General features: G+C 40.2%; 1 protein-coding gene across 1 annotated transcript in view; it reads right to left on the reverse strand.

Moving 5' to 3' along the window:
* Positions 1 to 21,646, reverse strand: part of pcxb (pyruvate carboxylase b) — a 348,589-nt gene that overhangs the window by 169,908 nt on the left and 157,035 nt on the right. The window contains exon 12 of the mRNA XM_049567509.1: positions 13,588 to 13,770. Within this exon, the coding sequence (XP_049423466.1) occupies positions 13,588 to 13,770 (183 nt within the window). The remainder of the gene's footprint in view (positions 1 to 13,587; positions 13,771 to 21,646) is intronic.

The raw sequence follows: 21,646 nt of genomic DNA on the forward strand, positions 1-21,646 counted from the left end.
GTTGTTGAGGTTTGGTTGGGTTTTTCTTGCATCTTATATCCACATCTACCAGGTTTGGTGTCTATTCCGGATTTGTCTCTTTAGGGAAAACCCTGTACTTACATTTGTCCAACTGCTAAGTGTGAATAAGAAAAACAGAATGGAAATGCCATAAAGTCTAAAAACCAGGTCTGACAACGAAAGAAAGAAAGAAAGAAAGAAAGAAAGAAAGAAAGAAAGAAAGAAAGAAAATATGTTCTGATTTTTTTTAAATTAATTGTGACATGCTGGATATAAGGATTGGGAAACACATAATCTCACATAATCTGTAGCTAGATGAGGAAATGAGTATCTTCCCTGTATTCACACAGTTGGCTAAAATGCAAACTCAGACAGTAAGTAAGTTTGTCTTGAGTGGATTGTAATAAGGTGATAAAGCCAACTGATTTTCACTTAGTCCCATTTGAATGGAAACTTTCCCTCATTCCCCGTTCCAACTCCCTCTCCTCTTGTGTGTGTTTGTTTTCATTTTGGTTCAATTTTATTCTCAAGCATCATCCAACTCACTTTTTCCTTTCATTTCCCCTTCTTTCCTCTCCTAACTCCCTCCCTCCCTCCCTCCCTCCCACGCCTGCCTCCCCCTTCACTTCGTCACAGCAGATTTCTAGCCGTTTAATCCTGATTATGGCTTCAAAGTCCCAGTTGACACCAAGCAGCTCGAACTTGCTGTGTGTGAACATGTGCACATTCGGCAGTGAGATGCCGATTCTGGCTATAAGCACATCTGTCTTGTGTCTGTCGTTTTGAGCTGTAAGACATTGTGCTTCTGTTGACATGTCGTTTTAGCGAGTGTGCGTGTTTGCTACATGATAGCACAGTCATAAGCTGGAGTGGCAGTTTTAGTCAGTAAGTCATGTTTGTGTGAATATACTTGCATGTGTGAGATTGTTTTTTTCTCCATAAAACAGCTGTTTTCTGAGTGATTGTTTGTGCATTGTGTGTATGTGTTGAAATGAACAGCTTAGTGCTAAGTGGCTGCATACTACAAGGCTCAATGCTCTCTGTCATCTCAACAATTATGCCTTTCTTCCCGCCTTATCTCCTCTGGACTCTTTTTGTCCTTTTATCAGCTGCCAAAACCTTTTTGCCTGAGGTCGTAAAACTCACTCTTGTTGTTGCATCTTTTGAAGAACACAACACTACTGCAATTTTAAGGTTAAACATGCATAAAAAAATGTTGCAAAGAAGTCAGGGTATTTGTCTCCGAGGTTTCGTTTTGTTGCTATGAAAGCACCCTTTAAGTAAGACTGTCCTTCCCAAAATTACAACCATGTATGTCAACTATATAAGCAGCTTATTACAACCCATACTTTCATTTATTGTTAAGCTGTGACCTCTAGTGACTGTAGTAATTATGACGGAAGCGCCTCATAACATAGTACAAAGTTAGGGTGGATGGATGAGTCAAACAAAGACAGGACTTTCATCCAGAAGACCGCTGTCTGTGTCCAGTTACTAGGGCTGTACCCAAATATTCGGATATTCGTTTCTATGGGTAGGTATTCGTTATGAAAATTTAGTATTTGAAATTCATTTTTGTATTTATTTATTTTTTAACATTTTTTTGGGTGCTAAATGTAGTCTTTTTGTTGTTGGTAAATGTAGGTTATCAATAAAAATCAAAACTTTTAAATTGCATTGTTAAAAATGTGAAAATATAGTATAGCTTACCAACTGAGCTTGTGTGCACGGCACACTTGAGCGCATCCGTCTGAGGCTGTGGATCAATGCCAAGTTTTACCACTTTATCACTATTCCCTCTAACTTGTAGCTGTTTTTTCGTTATCTTTTGAATTTAATATGAATTATGGAAGCGTTTTTGTCAACGTTTGTTTCCCCCATTTTGTACAATAAATTATTGTTTAAAGTTTCAACAAGTTTCTTTTGGAGTGCAAGACACAAGTGTGTTTTGAAAACAACCGCGGACTGTCACCTGCTCAACGCATCAGTACCTTCAGATGCCATGACAGTAATAGCCAATAATGTCAAAATATCATTTACAGACCGATTTAACAGACGTCCCGGGTCCCGGGTTGACCCGCGCATCACTACTCAGCTCAGTCTATAAGGCTGTACACAACAGTAAGGCTATAGACATTACATTCTATTCAGGCCGGCAGAACCAGCAGCGCATCGGCTCTACAGTGCACGGCACTGCTGATTAACCATTTTATTGCAGCACAGAGGGTCTGCCAGCAACCAATTACTTGCAGAGGCTTCCTACAACTTGTTTCAACGGTTCTGATTTAATCAGAAGACAAATTAAACAGGATGACTAGCCAATGTGAAAAAGAAAAAGAAAGAAAAAGAAAGCATAGAATAATGTACTGAAGGAGACTGTTGCGCCATCACATTTTTTTGTGATTTGAGAGCAAAGATCCGGTCGCCACTGTGCAAAACTCCGCAATACAATTAGGTCCGGAAAAACCCCGGCGGGCAGCCTGGCGGGCTGTGTTTAGCTATTCCTCTGCCTACTGGTATGATGGTACCTGTAATAAATGCCATATATTTGCTGAGATGGAGGCGAGGCTCAGTGACTAGAAGAGCTGGTAGAAGCGCTCTATAGCTGTAAGTTACACCAGTAGCCGTAGCAGCTCAAGTGCTAACTCTGGGAGCTAACGCTAACGTCTCTACTCTTCTCCGTGAGCCGGAGTCGTGAGCTCACCTGCCTGGCAGGCTCACGGGCTCACAGAGAAGAGTAGGAATGTTAGCATGGCAGCCGACTAGTGCTAACGCTAACAGGAAAGCAGGGAAATAGCTCAACACAGCAGAGACCCGAGAGTGAGTGAAAGACATCGCTAACTGCTAAACTAAGCCAAACTAAGTTGGCTGTTTAGGTTTTATTTCCTCGCCCCTGTGGCGAGTGAATCTGCCTGTAGTGAAACCGGGGCTAACCGGTGCTTCCTCCTCAGGCTCCACTTCACTCAGCTGCCAGCACAGCCAGTTAAGGCCAAAACACACTGGCGGCATCATATGACGGCGGCGTCATTGACACGAGACAAGTGCCGCCCCCAACACACACAAAAAGCGTTGCTCTGCGGGGCATCAACCGGATTTCTATTGCACACTCCAGTCCGCTAGGGTGGGAAGTACAAAATAGTGCTTTTTCAAGGGCGGCAACGCTGGAAAAATAGGACAATAGTGTAAAGAGCCGCGGTGCGGCACGTCGACGCACGTCGAGCCGCCGCCAGTGTGGGTTTGTAAATAGAAAATAATGGGGGCGGCTGTTTTGACGCGCGTCGTACGCCGCCGGTGTGTTTCGGCCTTTAGCCTCCACCGTCTGGATGTAATAGTCCGTGGAGGTGCTGCGGTGCTCGGCTGCACAGACGAGGCGAGTGGTGTGGGGGGTGGAGAGCAGAGGTAGAGGGAGGTGTGGCTCATGACACACTTTGTTTTGGTCTACAGGCAGTGCACAACAGCAAACCTAGCGGTGAAACGATTTCGCTTTTTGCCCCTTTAACAAATGTACTTACTTTAAACCAAACCATGGTCTTTTTTTCTAAACCAAACCAATTAGTTGTGGTGCCTAACTGCAATTGATCACAACTCAAACCACGTGTTTAAAACTGTAACAGTTAGTACATGTGCCTGTTGCTGGTACTTTCCAACAGTCATATGTTTATGTTGTTTAGGGAGTCATTGGCCATCAACCTATACTGTCTTTTAGGTATAAGGACATGTTGCTTTAATTATGAGGGAGGGGATGACCTAATGGAAATCAATGCTTAAATTAGCAAGCTAAACTAACTAACATCAACTCTCCGAGTGTAAAAAAAATTCAACAGCGTATGGGTTCTCTTATATGTTCAACGTTGTAAAGGGACTGACAGCTTACATTGCTAACTGCAAATAAATGGAGTAAATGGTAAATGCATTCACACAGGCTGACATAAACTGGACAACATAACTTTGTAAAAATGGGGATGGGGGGGAGTGTCTTGTATCACTGTTTGTTGGCATGGCTTCAGGGTCATGTATGAAGTGCTCCAATCAATAGTGCACCATGGCAGGTGACGTGCGTCTACTCGCAAGCTGGCTCTAAAATGTCAGTCAACTGATGCAATGGGAAACGCTAACCCAGAGGCTTTGAAGGTTAGACACTGCTTCCACAAATATGTCCAAAAGATTGCATCCTCTTTTGAACAATGGAAAATATGCAGTATCAGTATACTTTTATATTTTCTTACTCTAAGTGAGGAGAATTCAAAATTTCCATTTGACTTTGAAATAAAAAGGGAAGCTGACAACTTAATATAACGCAAACACCAGAACCATCTAAAGCAATCCAATAAAACGGGAATCCAATAATTCACTTCTATTCTCTATGGTTTGTTTTGAAGCTGCAGTTTGTGATATTAGCGCACTGGACTGGACTGGTTTATACATTGAATTATTATATTATATTATTACTTTGTCCACCTCTGTGCAGAACATAGAGGCATGGACAAACAACGGGGACACCTTTCAACACACACAAAAAGAAACACAACCTGCCCACTCCCTAGTGTTTACAGTTGTTAAAAGTGGTGAGGCTGCAAATGGGCGCCAAAGAAAAAACAGGTCATTTATTGTTAAGGGATGAGAACTGCTTATTAAAATTGATAATGAAAGATACTTTTTTCGCAGTTTGTTCTACAGTGCATCTATTCAGTGTTGGGTAGTCATGCAGTATATAAACCTGTCAGTGCAGGATGAAAAGCTGGGACTTTTAATGAGTGTATCTGAAATTTTAATGCCTTTACGGCCTTAAATTTAGGCAATTTACATCAGACTTTGTTGGTCTCCTCAGACTTTTTAGGAGTCAGCCAGCCTCCCTGCTCACACCACTAAACAAGTGGTAAACAAGTCTGCCTGTCATTTCTCTGTTTTTCCTCCTGTCCTTTTCATTTTCCATCTGTGTCAACTTTTTTTCTACCCAGCTGCCTCTTCCTCACATCTTGTTCCTTCTTAGTTTTCTTTTCATGGCCCAGACTCTTGTATGGCCTCTCTCAATTCACCCTTCCACCAATCACTAAAACACACAACTTCTCCCATTTATTGCATATCTCCAGTTGGATTAGCATGTTCTTGATCGTTTATTCAATTTCCTGAAATAAGGCCTTTCCAGGACTTCAGCATTCACAATGCTAGCAATCACCCCACACACACACACACACACACACACACACACACACACACACACAGATAATTACAAGACTGTTGGTGTGATTAAGTACCGTGCAAGTGGTTGTTAGAGGTGTGAAATGAAGAAGAGATAGACAGATAACCCAGGCCCCCAGAGACACATATTAGTGTGTCATTTTGTGAGAGGGAGAGTGTGTAGATGTGACAAAAAAAGAGTGTCTGTTAGTATGCGTTGTCAGAGTGTGTCTAAACCTTTTATTCCTCCCACTGATAAGTCAGAGATGAGATGGATTTCCCGTCTCTCTCCTCCTCTTTGCAAATGCTGAGTGAATGATCTTGGATCAGTACTTCTGCCTACTCCTGCCTTGGAACATGATGCAAAGGTCATAGGAGGCTAACTCCACATCAGAAGGAAGAAGGGTTCATCCTGTTACTATCTTAACACTGATATTGCTGTTACTACAGTGATGGGACTGGCAATGAGGCAAGAAAGCAAGGCGAAGCAAAAAATGAGGCTAGATTATAAGGTGGATGACTAAAGTAAATCAACAACAACAACAACAACAACAAAAACGCCAATGCTTTCTACATCTGTTTTCATCTAGATGTTACTGTATGTATAGTCCAGTCTGACACGATTAAATGCTCTGCAATAACACAGCTTCTTTAGGAGAGGCACAGCTGTGCAGGTTGCTTTTAAAGACCTTGAGAAGCCATTTGAAACGCAGTGGCCTTTTGCTATACTCAAACAAATTGCTGTTGTTTGATGTTTACCACTCTCTGCAATTGACCTCATTCACACAATATTTTCCTCCTTTCTCTAACATTTATTGGAAGAAAATAAGAGCCAGAGAAGAAAAGCTGTGATTTATAAAGTATGTATAAACCACAGATTTATTTGTACTCATAAAATATGTTGATGATTTACATTTCAGCTTAATTTAGATGTAAATTAGGCAGTCTTCAGTGCTTGGATTAAACGCTAACTGTTGCTGATTTGACTATTTATCACAATTTATTAATATAAAGAACAGCTATAAAACAAGCTAATGTTAGGGATTCTAAAAACAGACAGCAAGGATGAAAAATGGAGATCGAGATGAAAAAACAAACACGTAACAAAGTCAGTGAAGCGTCAACATGAAGCTCAGGGATCTGAAAACAAGAGCTATACATGAGAGAACTAGAAGACAACTTTGCTCATGAAGGGAGACAGAGGTCAAACGGGTGAAGAGGTGGGAGAGTATGACAGGAGAAAGATAAAAAAAGAGAAGTGGAGTTGTGTACTTGGCAGGTAGCTGCAGAAATTAAAGTGTACGAGAAAAGAGTTTGACATGACAAACAGTACCGGTGCTGAGAAATGGAGTGCTTTGCCAATCGGACGTGTTCACGCGCATCTACCACTGGTTAACAAACACAAAGACACACTTGAGACCAGGCGAACAGAAAGTGGCAACACATACCCGAGCTGAGGATGGATTACTGCTGTCCTGATATCCCACATATTGCTGTGTCAATATTACACTATCTTGACTGCCACAAAATGAGGGAAAACTGAATCTATTAAATGTCAGTGTATTAAAAAGATATGAGAGTTGATTTATTTGTATCATTATTTGCCCATAATGAATGACCAGCTCCACTGATAACTGCACAGCACTTGCACAATTGCACTGTTTTTCATATGATGACTTCCAGCTGTATGTAAATATTTTGCCAGTGTTTTTCATGCAGTACTAATTCAAACACTGGTGAAACATGAATTGAACTGTGAAGAAAAAAAACACAGGAGCAGAGAAACAGAGGCACAGGGGAGTAAACAATTAGGATGAGCAGGAAGAGAGAGTGGGGGCGCAAACTACAGGTGGTGATCAAGAAGTCAAGGATGAAGAGATTACTTGATTTTGAAATGTAGATTTTATCTATTCAGCAGGAAGCAGTGTGACAGCACAATAAGAGCGTTTTCCTCAATAAAAATTCACTTACCTCTGGTCAAAGACACTGTGACCTGGTCCAAAAGATGGACCGAAATTCATGAATAATCATGCAGAAGTACAAAGTCAAAAAAAATAAAGATCTTTTTCTTTCATTGAAATGAAGAGAGGTGATAGAAGGTCACGTACACGGTGACCTTAAAAAAGGAAACCAGCCTGTGATCTGGCAGGCTATCACAAAGCAAAACATTACAGATTCTTCAAAGAGCCTCTCTAGATGGGAATCATCACCAACTCCCCTCCCTCTCACACTCTCACACTCACACGCTGGTGGGTCCAGCAACCTCGGGTCACATCAAACTCTCTCACTGTTACAGATGAGGTGTAAAGATAAACAGCGATGAAACCACACTGCCTAAAGCAAAGCTCCCAGTGTCGCGAAAATTACTTCTAAAGAAACAAACTGTGAAGAGTTTCACATACACACACGTACTAACTCACACACACACATCCAAATGTCTCAGTTTGCTGAAGTCTCAACCAAACTGGACAGAATATTGAATCTGGTGGTGCCATGAGGAGAAACGTCTAACCTGTCACCATGTCTCTGTCTCTGATTTATTTCATGACGGCTCTCTTTTGCCTGCCTTTCTGCTGGGCAACTTCCATTTGTCTTTCTCTATCTTTGCATCACTGATCTCTCTCTCCCTCTCTCCCTCTCTCTCTCTGTCTCTCATATAGACACACAGAGTTCCAGAAATCAACCTGAACCATCTGATGTTCTGCAGCTGGGGAGTTATGTGTCTGCTCCTGAGCTCATTAGTTATTCAGTCATTAGTTGGTTTCACATGACAAACCATCAACCTGTGTGATGAGCAATCTGCACAGGACAGATGCGCCCATATACTTGCATTGACTTGAAGCACTTGTACAATTTAGTGTGTGTATAATTTAGAGAGGAGACAAAGGTCCTCCTGTGCTCAATTAAGAGCTGGTGTCTTACCTCCTGGGACAAACTGAAATGATAAATAGCTTTTTTTTAAGGATGAGTCCTTTATATTAAACCAAGTTAGACAGAAGCAGCCTGCTAAATCATTAACCTCCAACTGTAAATTTTGTTGGTTGAAATGACATCTGTCACTGGCTGATTATGTCAGCCTCAGCTAGCTTGTTAATCAAGCCGATGTTAGCCCCATGAGTTAGTTGAACGTGCAGTCTCCACACATGGCTGACTTTTTACTTGTTTCCAGCTGACTCATTTTAAAATGAGAACCCTGTAATTGTCTTTAACATGCACTTGATGGCTACATACTTTTTACTGAGCTAAAAGACTGAGGCTAAAGCTGCATAATGCTCAGATATTTCCATAGACTGTATAAAAGAAGTGGGTGTTGCCACCATTATGTCACACACTGGTTTGTGGACTACCATTTTGAAGTCGAGTTTGGCATTTTGGCCATCAACATTACCAATTTACAATTTTAATTGTCCACTACTGCTCTACCTACGGCCGCAAACATTTCAGCAAGCCTTGTTAGAGTTGCTAACTGATAGCATGAGGAGGTTGGCAAGTAGTCAATTTAGGTAGGCAGATATAAAGGTATTCCTGAAGAAGACTGCATTTGGGTTGCATTGTAATCTTAATTTTGCTGAGGATAAATTAAATTTTTGTAATTCACTGCAACATGTCAGAAAGATCAGTTAAAGAGCCTTGATTTCTTTGTGCTGTCCCTTCAAAGAATACTCTGGCACAGACATTCAATCTGCAACACATCTCCTAAATTTAACCAGAAATGTGCACTGCAGACACAAATATGATAGCCACAGGTGTACTGGCCTCTGTGGGCCGGACCACCTTCCTTGTCGTTTTACGTTATACTCTTTCCATCTTGATTGCCCTTTTGCTTTGTTCCCCCTGCTCCTCTATCCATCTATATTTACCCTCCTGCCTCATGTCCTGTCGCTTTCCTGTCCATCACTCTCCCCCTCTCTCTCTTTTTGCTGCTGGATGCGTGACATTTTACTGCTTAACACACACGGCTCATCCTTCACACATACACACTCACAAATGTGCGCTGATGGACGCGCACACACATGCACACTTATAGAGAAGCAGGAGATAAACAGAGCTTTCTGAAATGCCAAACATAATTCCAGACAACAGAGGAGAGCAGCATGTTGTCAAGTGTCAACCACATAACTCAAATTTTGGTTGGCGCCTTCTGGTTTTCATTGGAATTTAAAGGTTATACTATACTTAACGTGCTGAGGAACTACCATGACTATAGGAGGTGCGAAACTCAAAGGATGACCCGAAAAGCAAAGGGTAGTCTATCTCAGATTTACTGCAGCCACATTTTCTTCAGTGGGAGAAAGAAAGAAAAAAGCCTTGGAGTTATGAGGATGTCAGCCCTCAGCGTCATATCTCTGTGAGCAGACCAAAGCATTAATAGGCCTTGGATTTGTTGCCAACACTCTGTTGCTATTGGAATGTCACCAGTAAGACGCCACTCTCCAAGGCCACCGCTCACTAACACACAAACAAGGAAACGTTGAACCACAAGTCTTGTTTTAGACATTTTTACTGGTCACCCTTAAAAATATGAGTGTACTCATGTGGCAGACACATGGGTCCTCAAGACTCAATTTAGCTAAATGTCTTTGCTCATTTATACACAAGATATCAGCTAAATGAAATTAACTTCTAGGACAGAAAACAGTCTGGGAATTGAGGATGACTCACTCAATGACGTGGGGTGCTCACGCCAAACTGACATCACATCTCAAGCTATTGAATTCAGGAGGGGAAAAAAAAGGTTTTAGCAGGAGCATATCTCCAATAGTAAATGAGATATCCATTAGTTATATTCTATAATACACAAATCGGGAACCAAAGCACATCTGGTTTTCACTGCAGAAAGCTTATCAGTGACAGACATTAAGATGTTATGCCAGGTAGGTGCAGTTAACAAGTTGGTTAGATAGAAAACCTGAGCTCTTAATGTGTGTTATCATACATGATGTGTTTTTTCAGGCTGGAAATGAAGGGATTTATGCCACATTATAAAACAGGAAAAACACAAGGAGGGTGGGAGGATAAAAAGTTTGTTTATCAGCTGAGGATGCATTTCAGATGGTGACTGGAGGAATGGGACTCAAAGATATCTTGGAAGGACAAAACATCAGGACGATTCTCTCATAACTAAAACTTAAAAACACAGAGGAAATTACCAACCATGTCATAATCGGTGACTCAAGCAAAAAGGAGAGAGTCTATGTCAGTGTGCAAAAAGTCTCTTCATACTTTGATCTCAGAATGTTATTGTGTGTGAGACAATTTGTTGGCAAGGACACAAGTACTTGGATTTTTTAACTCTAGGACATTAAACTCATGCAGCCCACTCTAAACAACTGGCAGATTTTAAATTCAGCAGTGTCACAATAAAAGAGAAAGCAGCCAGTTTTGCTTGAATTTCTAGTCTTTGAAAAGAGCATGGTCTCAGTGTGCCATCGGCAGTCTTAAGAGAAACAAATTTAATTCAAGGCAGTTCCTTGCATCAATGCACTGTTCTCTGTTAGTGTCAATGAAATGCAAAGCTTTTCTATTAGTTTGCTGGTGCAGAATAGAAAGTATTCCACTTCAAACTGATCAGTACATGCATCAAGGTTGCTCACAGTAGTTTGTCACAGACCGTCTCTATTGGCCATGTTGTTTGTCCTATTTCTTTACACTGAAAAGCAGCTTTTTTCGTAGTACCAAATGATTTAAACTGCAGCCAGTGTTTACATAACCCTCAGTGATGAGGACAAAGGACAGTGTCTACAAGCTCATCAAGTCTTGGCTAACAACAAACACTTGCTCACTATCAGAAGGGAAAATTAATCTAATAAATCTGCGCTAATAGTTTGTAAAGTGCACTCTAAGTTAAATGAGAAATTAGAGTTGAGAAGACCAATTTGACTGGCAATTTCACCTCATCATGACTAATTCAAAACTGACTGAGGAATTACTTTGACTGAGCTGATAGATTTTTCACTTCAACCAGTTACAACAATCCCTTTGTTCTCATGGACCTGGTTTTCATCTCAAAACGGGTAGGAAGTCCTATACTATATGCAGCATAGCAAATGTTAACAAATTAAACCATTAATTCATTGATTTACAGCCGACTCAAAGACATAATGCCTCTGGCCGGCACAGAAAAAATGTACTCATAACCTACATGCTTATATACACCTAGATTATCTTCACATAGTGTATCACAGCTTGTCACAGCAGAGAGCACACAAGTGAAGAAACGGTTACTACGGGTGTGAAGTCACACTTCTAAATTAATTTACAGTAACCACTGCTGACATTCACTCTCAGTTCATTTACACTCTAATTGTAGCACAACAGAAGTATGACATGAAGTGTTTTTCTTTAATTGTGGTTGTGACACTCACTGTTAAATCACTTACAAAGAAAACCTTTTAAAAAGTCATCAATGGCATTTCAGCTTTGAATTAGACTTTACTTAGACTTAATGACTGGAAAGTCTTTTCACTTAGCTGCTACAAAAATGTTACATTATAAGAGTAAGTTGCCTTTTCAGCTCAACAGCTTTTCTACGCAGGAAAATGGTAACGTCCATTAAATGCTTAGAAGACACGATCACCTTGATAACTGACTATACTGTTTCCACTGCTAGCTTGAATTGTAGCTACAAAGCCTTTCACCTCAAGGTGCTGGGCAAACGAGAGCCTGTGTTATGAGCTCCTTGCATGTGTTACTTCAGACTCATGCAGACAGCAAGTTGATCATTTTTAACTGCACGGTGAAAATTGAAGATTCAAATGTGCAAATGACTTGTGTGTAAAGTAGAGGAAAGCAAAAATCAAAATGTTAACCACAAGAGAGACATATATTGTCCACCGTGTGCCTCTTTCTCAACTAAGTAAACAACTAACTGGCTTTATAGAGCGTCATCTGTCAAGGGAGAACTTCTTCCAAATTTTTCAGCATTGTAACTTTCATTAGGCTAATGAAGACAAAAACAACATGGCTGATTTACATTGTATGCCACATCATTATCATGTGTTATAGATATTTTAAAGCTAAAAGCACACAGTACCAAATAATCTTGGCTTAATGGTACAATATTATTGGTATAAAATCAACAGAAATTATTAAAAAAAAAACCCTGAAAATAAGCCCTTTCAAAACATGTGATCATCATTAACTAATATGACCAGTACATGGGGATGGAAATCTAGAACTGGATACAGCTGAGAACCATTGCCAAATTGTCTCATTCATTGGAAATGTATGCCTCCAGGCTTATCAGTTCTTTTTATCAATGCTGGCATGTTTTTCTGACAGTTGTTCACATTGCAAAACAATGATGTCAGACACATGAATCTACACTGCTGGACACTAAGAACAAAGCATCACAGCGGCGAGAAAGAAACATTTCAAAACATGGACTCATTTCATGAAAAAAGATCAAAACAGTGCTGCTTGTAATGTGATCATGATCATTTGAAGTAAGTGTGGAAACACCAGCAATATGCTGAAGTATCTTTCTACACATGGACTTAAATTCCAAGAATGCCATGTATTTGACACACTACACTAGTCAATGTTACAATAAGTTAAGTGCCACTCAGACAGGCTTAGTAGATTTTTTCTAAGAATATCTAAAGGAAAGCAAATGCTGTACACATTTTTTTCTCATTTGATTTACACCTAATCCAGAATTAGAGACAATAGAACAGTTGCATTGATGCTGAAAACCTGTGTAGGCCCACTTTTTCACACAGAAAACTGATCGGGAATCAATAAGTGAATCAATTAAGAGTTGGACCAATAAGCAGAACCAATAATAGCATTGGTATCGATAAAATCTTATCAATTCCCATCTCTACTGGTACATGAACAACCTATGCAGCTCATTATTTAAAATCCCCACCCTCCCAGTCAGCTAACATAGGTTTTGTGCTGATACTGCTGCTGTCTGCAAAGAAATGTTTGCACCTGCCGATAATGTTTAGCACAATCTCCCTTAAACTAAGGGCTTCTGACTCAATACAGGGATGTATCCAGCAGTCAAAAAACCAAGAAAGAAAGAATATATTGAGCATGTAATCAACTCACAAAGAGATGTAAGGAGAGTCCAAGAAGGCTGGAACACCACCTCAAAGTAACTTGTAACTGTATCACACCATGAACCATGCTAGACTGGCTTGAATAGTTTAAGGTGGGCTCTTATAAATCCACTTACAGCACAACAATACAGACAAACTATCAAATTTACATCTCGGCCGTCATCTCTCCTTGTGTCAAACATGCCTATTTTCCAGCCTAATGACACAGCATTTTGACATTATCCATTGAGCTTTCCATCAGCTCAAGAGGTCACACAGGAAATAATGACAAGCCTAACAAAAGCAGGAAAAAGCTGCACACAAAACACCAGCACTGTCAGGAATATGTAGCTGAATGTCCTACCTTGACCCCTCGCACTCTGAACTCGGCCAGGGCTCGGCTCATCTTGGAAGCTGCTGTCTGCAGGTCCTTTCCACTGGCGATGACTTTCACCAACAGGGAGTCATAATGGGGCGAAATCACAGCACCTTGGAAAGCTGAGGCGCTGTCCAGGCGGATACCCATGCCTTCACCGCTTCGGAAGACCTGGCAGGATCACAACAGAGGAGCAGAGAGTGAAGGCCTTGATACAGTATAACAGACAAACATCTTTAACTGAGGTCGTTACTGATTTGATAGCCTACAAATAAAAGAAGAGCAATACAGATGAACTGCAAAAACAAAGATATTCAAAAGACTTAATCTTACTTAACATTCTGAAGAGAAAGTCTGCAAATTGTAATGAATAATTGTTTATTAACACAGACTAAATATAATCTGGAGGCAGAGCAGTGTAGAAATATATCAAGAATGTATACAGTGTTCCTGTGGATTTCATTAGGGTGGATTCTGCTGCAGTTAGCAATACAGTACACCTGCACAATTTGTCAATTTAAGATTTAGTGCGTTCATTAGGGCTATTATAGTTTCAGCCTACATGGTCCAGTAATCCCAGTGGATGTATGTTGGTTTTTTAAACATTTTTCAGACACGTTTTCTAGGAAACACTACTATTTGTGTCAATTATGTGCAACTGCTCCTCTTCAATAATCTGTTTAATCACAGCTCTGACAACACCATAAAGGTACAAGCCACTGCCTGAGCTAACTGGATGGGATAGATTAACTGGCAAGTGCATGAACCCATCGCTTCAAAGGTCAAAAGAGAGAGAGACCAGTCACACACCAAAAGAAAAGTCAGTGCATCCTAGTGGCTCAACGTGTCAAGATCGGAATCCAGTCCTAAACCTTTGAGACGTGTTTCCGAGTCTTTCCTGTCATCCACTACGTTCAACTGTCAAAGAATGGTGGAAACACTAGAAAGCTAAAAACTGCTTTACAGAATGTGTTAATGGCCTGTTCGTGGATTGTAACGTGGATGTCGCAGCAATGCAAAGCATCACACCAGTTAGAAGCCTGAAACATAGTGGAAATTAACCTACACTTGGAACAGCATGGCAGACGGACAAAAGAGAAGAGCAAAATAAGGAGATGAGAGGGGAGAAAACAAGCATGAGATGAGTTAGAAGCGGAAAAGCCTGGACTGTTCCAAGCCACTTGGCCAGAGAGCAGAGAGGGAGGAGAGGAGATGTGAAGAGGAGAGGGAGGACTGTCCAACACTACAACATATGGAGCCCCTTGAGGGCTGGAAGAGAAAGATGAGTAGAAATTATAATTATAACAATGTTGTGCCACACTGATGATATGCTGGTAATATTTTCAGACAATGTAGATGTGCAGAGCTGCCAACATTTACGACCAACGATATTTCTCCATCATCCTTTTGCTCTTTACAACTCAGTATTTTATCTAGAGTGATATTTCCCTCAATCTTAAAAGCAATTTTGTTCATCTCCAATGGCTCGCAATGATCAAAAAACTGTATAATTCCCTCCATAAAGCATGTTAGCAAAATGTGCTACAATATGACTGTATGATGACAAATGGCTTACAGAATAGCAGCCGAAGTGAATGGACCACCCATAACTAGATTGCTGTAAAACCATGTTATACTCTGGTGCCACAGTGTCTGTGTTATTAATATAAACCTGCTAAAGCATGAGACAAAACAAACACTCACAAAACACCTAAGCAAAATGCAGTAGAGAAATGTCAGATTGCTGTTACAATTTACACATCAGTCTTACACTCTTACATTTCAACATTTATATTTATTCTTTTTTCTTCTCTATTTGTCAGGGACGATGCAAAACAACAGTTTAACAGGTTACAATATCATGAATTACATGTGTTGCATTAAGGAAGTCTTGCCAAAGCTAATTTGCAACCCCTGTCCCTGATTAGGCTTTTCTGAAACATTGAGCTGAAAATTAGTGTAATGAGGGGACATAAATATATTTTTCAATTTGGATTCAACATTTAAAATATGGCTTACTCATTAAAAAAAGTCCTTCACCAAGGAAGAGTCTTGATCTTTTTTAACATAAAATGGAGGCAGAGTTGAAGAAAATGCCTCCATAAAGCTGTAAATGAATGAGACGCTGAAGCAGAGAAAATTAGTTCCCACGCACACTGCCGCTACACCTGTGCAATATGCTGTTTCGAGGCTCAGAGCCCCAATTTCCAGGTTGTGATTTTCATAAAGCCCGGCATTCCCCTTTGATTTTAAAGGCTTGAGGCTGGTCATCAGCACTTCAAGTGTCACTGAAATAGATTGCAGTGTTTCACACTTTTTCTGTCTGATGTGCATGTGAATAACTGCAACCTGCTCTGCAAGGAATGAACCTACATTTGTTTCAAATCCAAAAAGTAAGAAAGGATTTTTTAAGGAACTTGACTACAACAGACAACCCTTCAAATCTTAAAAAGACTGCTGTTGTATCACTGCTATTTATTTTACAGTGAGGTTCAACAGCTGTGCTTACACAAAAGCTTTTCTGTAGACAGAATAATCTACAAGTAACTATTCACTCCAACAATTTGTTTAAAATAGACTTATAGCACTCTGGAATTCAACCCTAATCTCCACAGGAGGACATTTTCCCAGCACCTAAAGAATAAAGTACTGTCTGCACATTTACCATGGTAAGAGAGTTCAGCAAACACTTAAATCTTGCATTTTGTGAATGGGGGCTCTAAATAAATCTGGCATGAGGAGGTTATACAAGCAGCAATAGAAACATATATTGTATAACCACTCATTTATCCTCTCTGGATTTTTCTTCATTGTCCACAAAAGGTGTTTTGTCAACTTAAATCCATGAAAGAAGCATTTCTTTTGAGCCATATTTTGCCAAATCTGGGGCACTTTGTTTTCACAGTTGTCTTGAGGCAGTTGCCAACCCTCCTCTTTGCAAATGCCCTTGGGAAAATCTACACTCTGTGTACTTTTCCTCTCTATTCATTACATCTTTTCTTACTGTGAACAAACCAGTCCTTTAATATTTTTCTTCTGTCTCCCGTTAACACTGCAGGCCAAGCATAGACCAGTGCAGCTGTTAGTGTTGACTGGTGTGATAAAGTGACAGAGTGGCTGTCCAGCAGCTGCCCAGTTGTCTTGCACATTGTTATTTAATATCAAACTGCTATATCCCCAGGTGGAGGGTATATACAGTGAAACACCAAATGATGCTCACATTAAAACGGATGCTACTCTTTTACTTAGTCAGTCGATATATCAACACTAGTTGAGAATCATGGGTAATTTTATCAAAACCCCACTGAATATTCACATAGTGACATCCTGACCTTTGTTGCTGTCTTACATTTCAGCCGCCAAAAAGCTTTTCATACAGTATAACATGTGACAGCTGCACAAACCAGCTAAGAAAGTGTTGACTAACTGGGTGCCGAATTGTATAGTCCAAAATGAATTACAACAGATCTGATTGCTGTTCTTGTTTTTTTAAAGTCTAGCAGGTTGATTGGTCTTGAAATGCTGTCAGTTGTGATAATACACAACAAAGCAACAGACTTACAGTCAGTAACAGGCACTGCAGGGCCAGTCACTCACTTCTGTAAACACATAAAATACACTGAAAACAGCTTGTAATTCAGTTGTGTTTTTGTGGGAAAGGCCAGATGGTGACAATGGTGACTGCTATGTTGTTTCCTTACTGGCATTTTTTTTTTTTTTTTTTTTACTAGATGTGAGAGTAAGATGTGTTTTCTTGTATGATTGTTCAAACTGCCCAGGATTTAAATGCCAAATTAAACAGAACACAAGATGTAATAAATAGCCCTTTAAATGGGCAGTCATAAAAAGTATCATATTTATACTTGGCAGTTGAGAGTCTAAATTGAAGGAAAAAACTGAAGGCAAATTCTTTAGCAACGTCTCTGATGTGTAATCTTTTAGTTTAAGTAGTTAACAGAAAACAACAGTCTTACAACAATAGTCTTGGATCAGCTGATCACATTAAATAGTGACTATGAGAAATCTGAGGATGGGTTTTCAGTAGGCCAATGTAATGTGTGCGTACCAATATTGGCAACTTGTACCTGTGTAATCAAGGTACTGGATGTCAAGTAATGAAAAGGAATGCACTGCAGCTTTTTGTTTGCAATATTGTGTCCTACTGGAGTTTCGTGTGTAAAGCAGACTTGATTAGATAATATATCACAAAGTCTCAGTCAACCAGATCCAGACGAAGAAACAAACATATAGTGAAGACATCTGCATGAATATAAATGCTTAAAAATGCATTGAATAGCAATGAGGCAGGCAGACGTAACCGCACATGCACACACAAATATTGACACAGAGAACATGTTGAACTTAAATATGGGCTGATATTGCTTTAAATCGAATTCCTGGCTGTAAGCAATCTTGTCTTGCTCATGTCAGGAGACTAATCAAACATGCAGCAAGACAGATGTTTGCTGTCACACTTAACTGCACAAACACATATTATATGGGATATGTAGTCAAACTGGAACCCACAAAACCAGCACAGTGGAGCCTCGGTTATTGGAACCACTCAGATGGAGGTTGTTTTCGCAGGGAAAAACAAATAAAAATAACAGTGAAAACTGTATTCCAGAGGGCTTTCAGTGTGTCCTGCATGGCCTTAAGGTGTGTAGTTAAACTGAATCTCTCTTGATGTACGGTGTGAGAAAATTTCCAACAATGAAACTGATAAACTAAATAAATTTTTGCTCACTTTTTGCTCATTAAGTAGGTGTGGATGCATTTACATGTTTACTTTTTGTCTATTATGTGCTAATGAGGGATAATGCACTTTTATGATGTGCTCTTGTGCATATGCCTTTGTGCATATCAAGTATATTAATTTTGGCCTCGGGGCATATATAGCTATACGAGATGAATGGTGCCATGACAACACCCCTCTGAGACGATGAAGTGCCTTCATCTCACACGCTCAACAAGGACTTGAACCCAAGCAGTGCCACTTAAGATCTTGTAGCCAGATAGAGAAAAGACAGAAAGATACTGGAGAATACTGAGTGAGAATACTATAGTTGAATGAGGAGCCAAGTACTGTGTTAATAATTGAAGTCAAGGTGTCAGCTTCTTTCAGCCCAGGGCGCTGTCTAACACGAAAACCCCACTTTCTTCTCTCACGCTCTGTCCATGTCATTACCTCTCTCTGTCTTACCTCCTTTTTTCTCACGCACTCTGGGTAGTCATAGATACTAATAATTTAGGTACAGAGGTATTGAAATAGCACTGATTTAGCCCCCTTTTGTGCTGCACATGAAAGTTGCAGATGCACATTGTCCCTTACTGTTCATTTCTTACAGGTTATAGCAAGTCTACTGCCAGTCAGTCTTTCTCCAGTGTTCCTGCTTTTCATTTATCCAGCACCATCTCGCTATATAAAATCCAGTTTCTTAGTGCTTATCAGTCAGAAAGTCAGTGGTGTATTTCTCTTACATTGTATGAAAGAGTGTTGATCTGCCACAGGCACATTACAAATCCTCCCTGCCCATCCTGCTATTGCAGTCTTAAAGAAAAAAAATCTCAAATTTCTAAAAACACTTTTCTTTTCAGGAATTCAGATAACCGAGTCAATGTCCCTACTGATACCCATGTATTTTCAAGGATGTCAAAACGCCTTCTGGATGGGTTTCAGAGGCCCAAGTCATAAAACTTACTGAGCGCGTGGTGGAGAGTGAAAAATCGAAACAAAAAGGAAAAATGCCAACAGCATGAAAAGTGGAGTTAGACTGTTTCACTTGACCATGCTGACATATTGTCCTACAAGGGTAATAAGGCAAGAGAGCATTTGTTAAAGAAAAAAAGTTTGTGCCCAGGAAGTGTATTTGAATGTTTACTTTAGGGGAGAAAAACACTGTTATTCTGATGTCTACACTATTTGGACATGTTGCTATCAGTGGCTGGACTAAGCTACAGGGAGATAACTAGATATGTGAAATATGTGAAATGTGTGTGCATTTGTCACGGTGGATTTTGTCACAGTGTCTTACTATTTATCACAGAGATAAATATCACCCTCACCATTGTGAATTATATATGAAGAAGAGAAATGGCTCTTTTTAGCCAAAAGACACGAATTTCATTTCATCGTATTTATCAAAAGGGCTCAGCTCCAGAAACTGCTTCGATATTGTTAATGCTTCCTTTAATTTCTACTAACTATGATTTGAGTTCACAGGTTGCACAGAATACAGTGCGTCTCATTATACACACTCGATCTGTTGTCAGTATATAAATATTGATTAGTGCAGCTTTAAGGAGACTGAATTGCTTTGTTGTTCCAAGACATCGACTGAAAAACAGATCTTAGGCTCAGTTACACATTCTGATTATGCATTATTTGTTTAATCTTGAGTTAATATTATATATGCAATAATATCTTCATAAGGTGCAACAACATTTGGCACAATGTACAAATAAGAGCTTTTGATATGTCGTTTCTTTTTATTACTTGTTTGTTGTCTTTTTTTTTTTTTTTTTTTAAGATTTTTTTGGGCATTTTTGCCTTTATAGATAGGATAGTCAAGCATGAAGCATGAGAGAGAGAGAGAAGGGGGACGACACGCAGCAAAGGGCCACAGGCCGGACTTGAACCCGGGCCGCTGCGGCAAGAGCCCTGCTCTGCCACTAAGACACCGACGCCCCGACTTCTTTGTTATCTTTCACTTTCATTATTATGTATCTGCATGGCAAGTGTGTGTGTGTCTGTGTGTGTGGTATTTCATTGTACAATGTCCTATGACAATACAAGCGTTCTATACAGGTGTTCAATATAGGTGTTCTGGTTGACCTACATTACTTTTTGTTTATTTTGGACTCTTAAGCCAGAGTATCTCTGCATTCCTATCACAATTCATATTAGCTTCTGTGTTCAGATACAGTGCTTGTCCTAATTCATCTCACAGAGCTGGAATATATCTCTCACGCTCAGTCTTCACTGTGAGATTTAAGTCTGGAAACATACAATTGAGCCTGCTCAGATTTGTACTGGACCAATCAGTGAACGTTTAGATGACAAATGAGTCACTGCCTTGCTAAACGCAGCAGTATGTTGGAGATATAAAATGTGTCCTTAAATGTTTCAGTACATTGCTGCTTGCTTACTTATTAAAAAAAAAACAACTTGGAGGAATAGAGAGGTAAAATAACCCTTGATTATGGGTCTTAGGTGGTTTCCAGCAACAACTGAACAAGATCCTTGTTACTTTCAAAACCCATTTAGGAGCTGTAACATGGTAATGGCCCAAATCCTCCGGCTCCTAAAGTGGACCCAAGACCAGATTTCACAGTTAGCTTGTTTTTGTAATAACACTGAAAACTCTCCAAGACACTCTCCGAGCCATTTACCATTAAGTCCATTTCTCTTGCTCTGTATGCCCACTTTACAGACTCCTCCACCAAGCCTCATTTATCTCCCCCTCTCCCTCCCTAACCTTTCACCCTTTCATCCAACCCTTAGTCCCGCTGCTACCTTGTTGAATTTTCCCTTTCCGTTGGCAGGTTTTGTTTATGTATGGAGTTGAAAGAGAAAGCACACATACGCTTGATGCTAATGTATGGAGAGGAAACAATGAGACAACGTGCACAGCCTGTATGAAGCGCAAAGACAGAAAGTGACAGCGATATCTGAGCTCCGACTGATAGCGTACCAATTAGAGAGGCAGAGGAGCAGACAGAGAGGCAGAGGAGCAGACAGAGAGGCAGAAGCACAGAGAGGTAAAGAGAGTAATAAAGAGAAAGAGACAGAATAACACACAGAGATGAGGAGAGGAGAGAATATAAGTGCCATGTTAATGTTTGAAGTCGAGTTGCGTGGATGAGTCGAGGCAGGGAGAGCCGGTTGTGAGGTGAGAAGAGAGGTGAGGGGAAGAGAAGCGAGACGAGGAGGACAGACGTGAGGACGGAAAGAATAAAGTTTGTTTGCTGGTAATTGTTTTTGGCAAGCATAACCTGATGCTTCAAAACTTTGTGCTGTTGTGCTTATTCACAGGGTCTACGGGTA

Source organism: Epinephelus fuscoguttatus, linkage group LG23, assembly GCF_011397635.1.
Source record: "Epinephelus fuscoguttatus linkage group LG23, E.fuscoguttatus.final_Chr_v1".
Lineage (NCBI taxonomy): Eukaryota > Metazoa > Chordata > Actinopteri > Perciformes > Serranidae > Epinephelus > Epinephelus fuscoguttatus.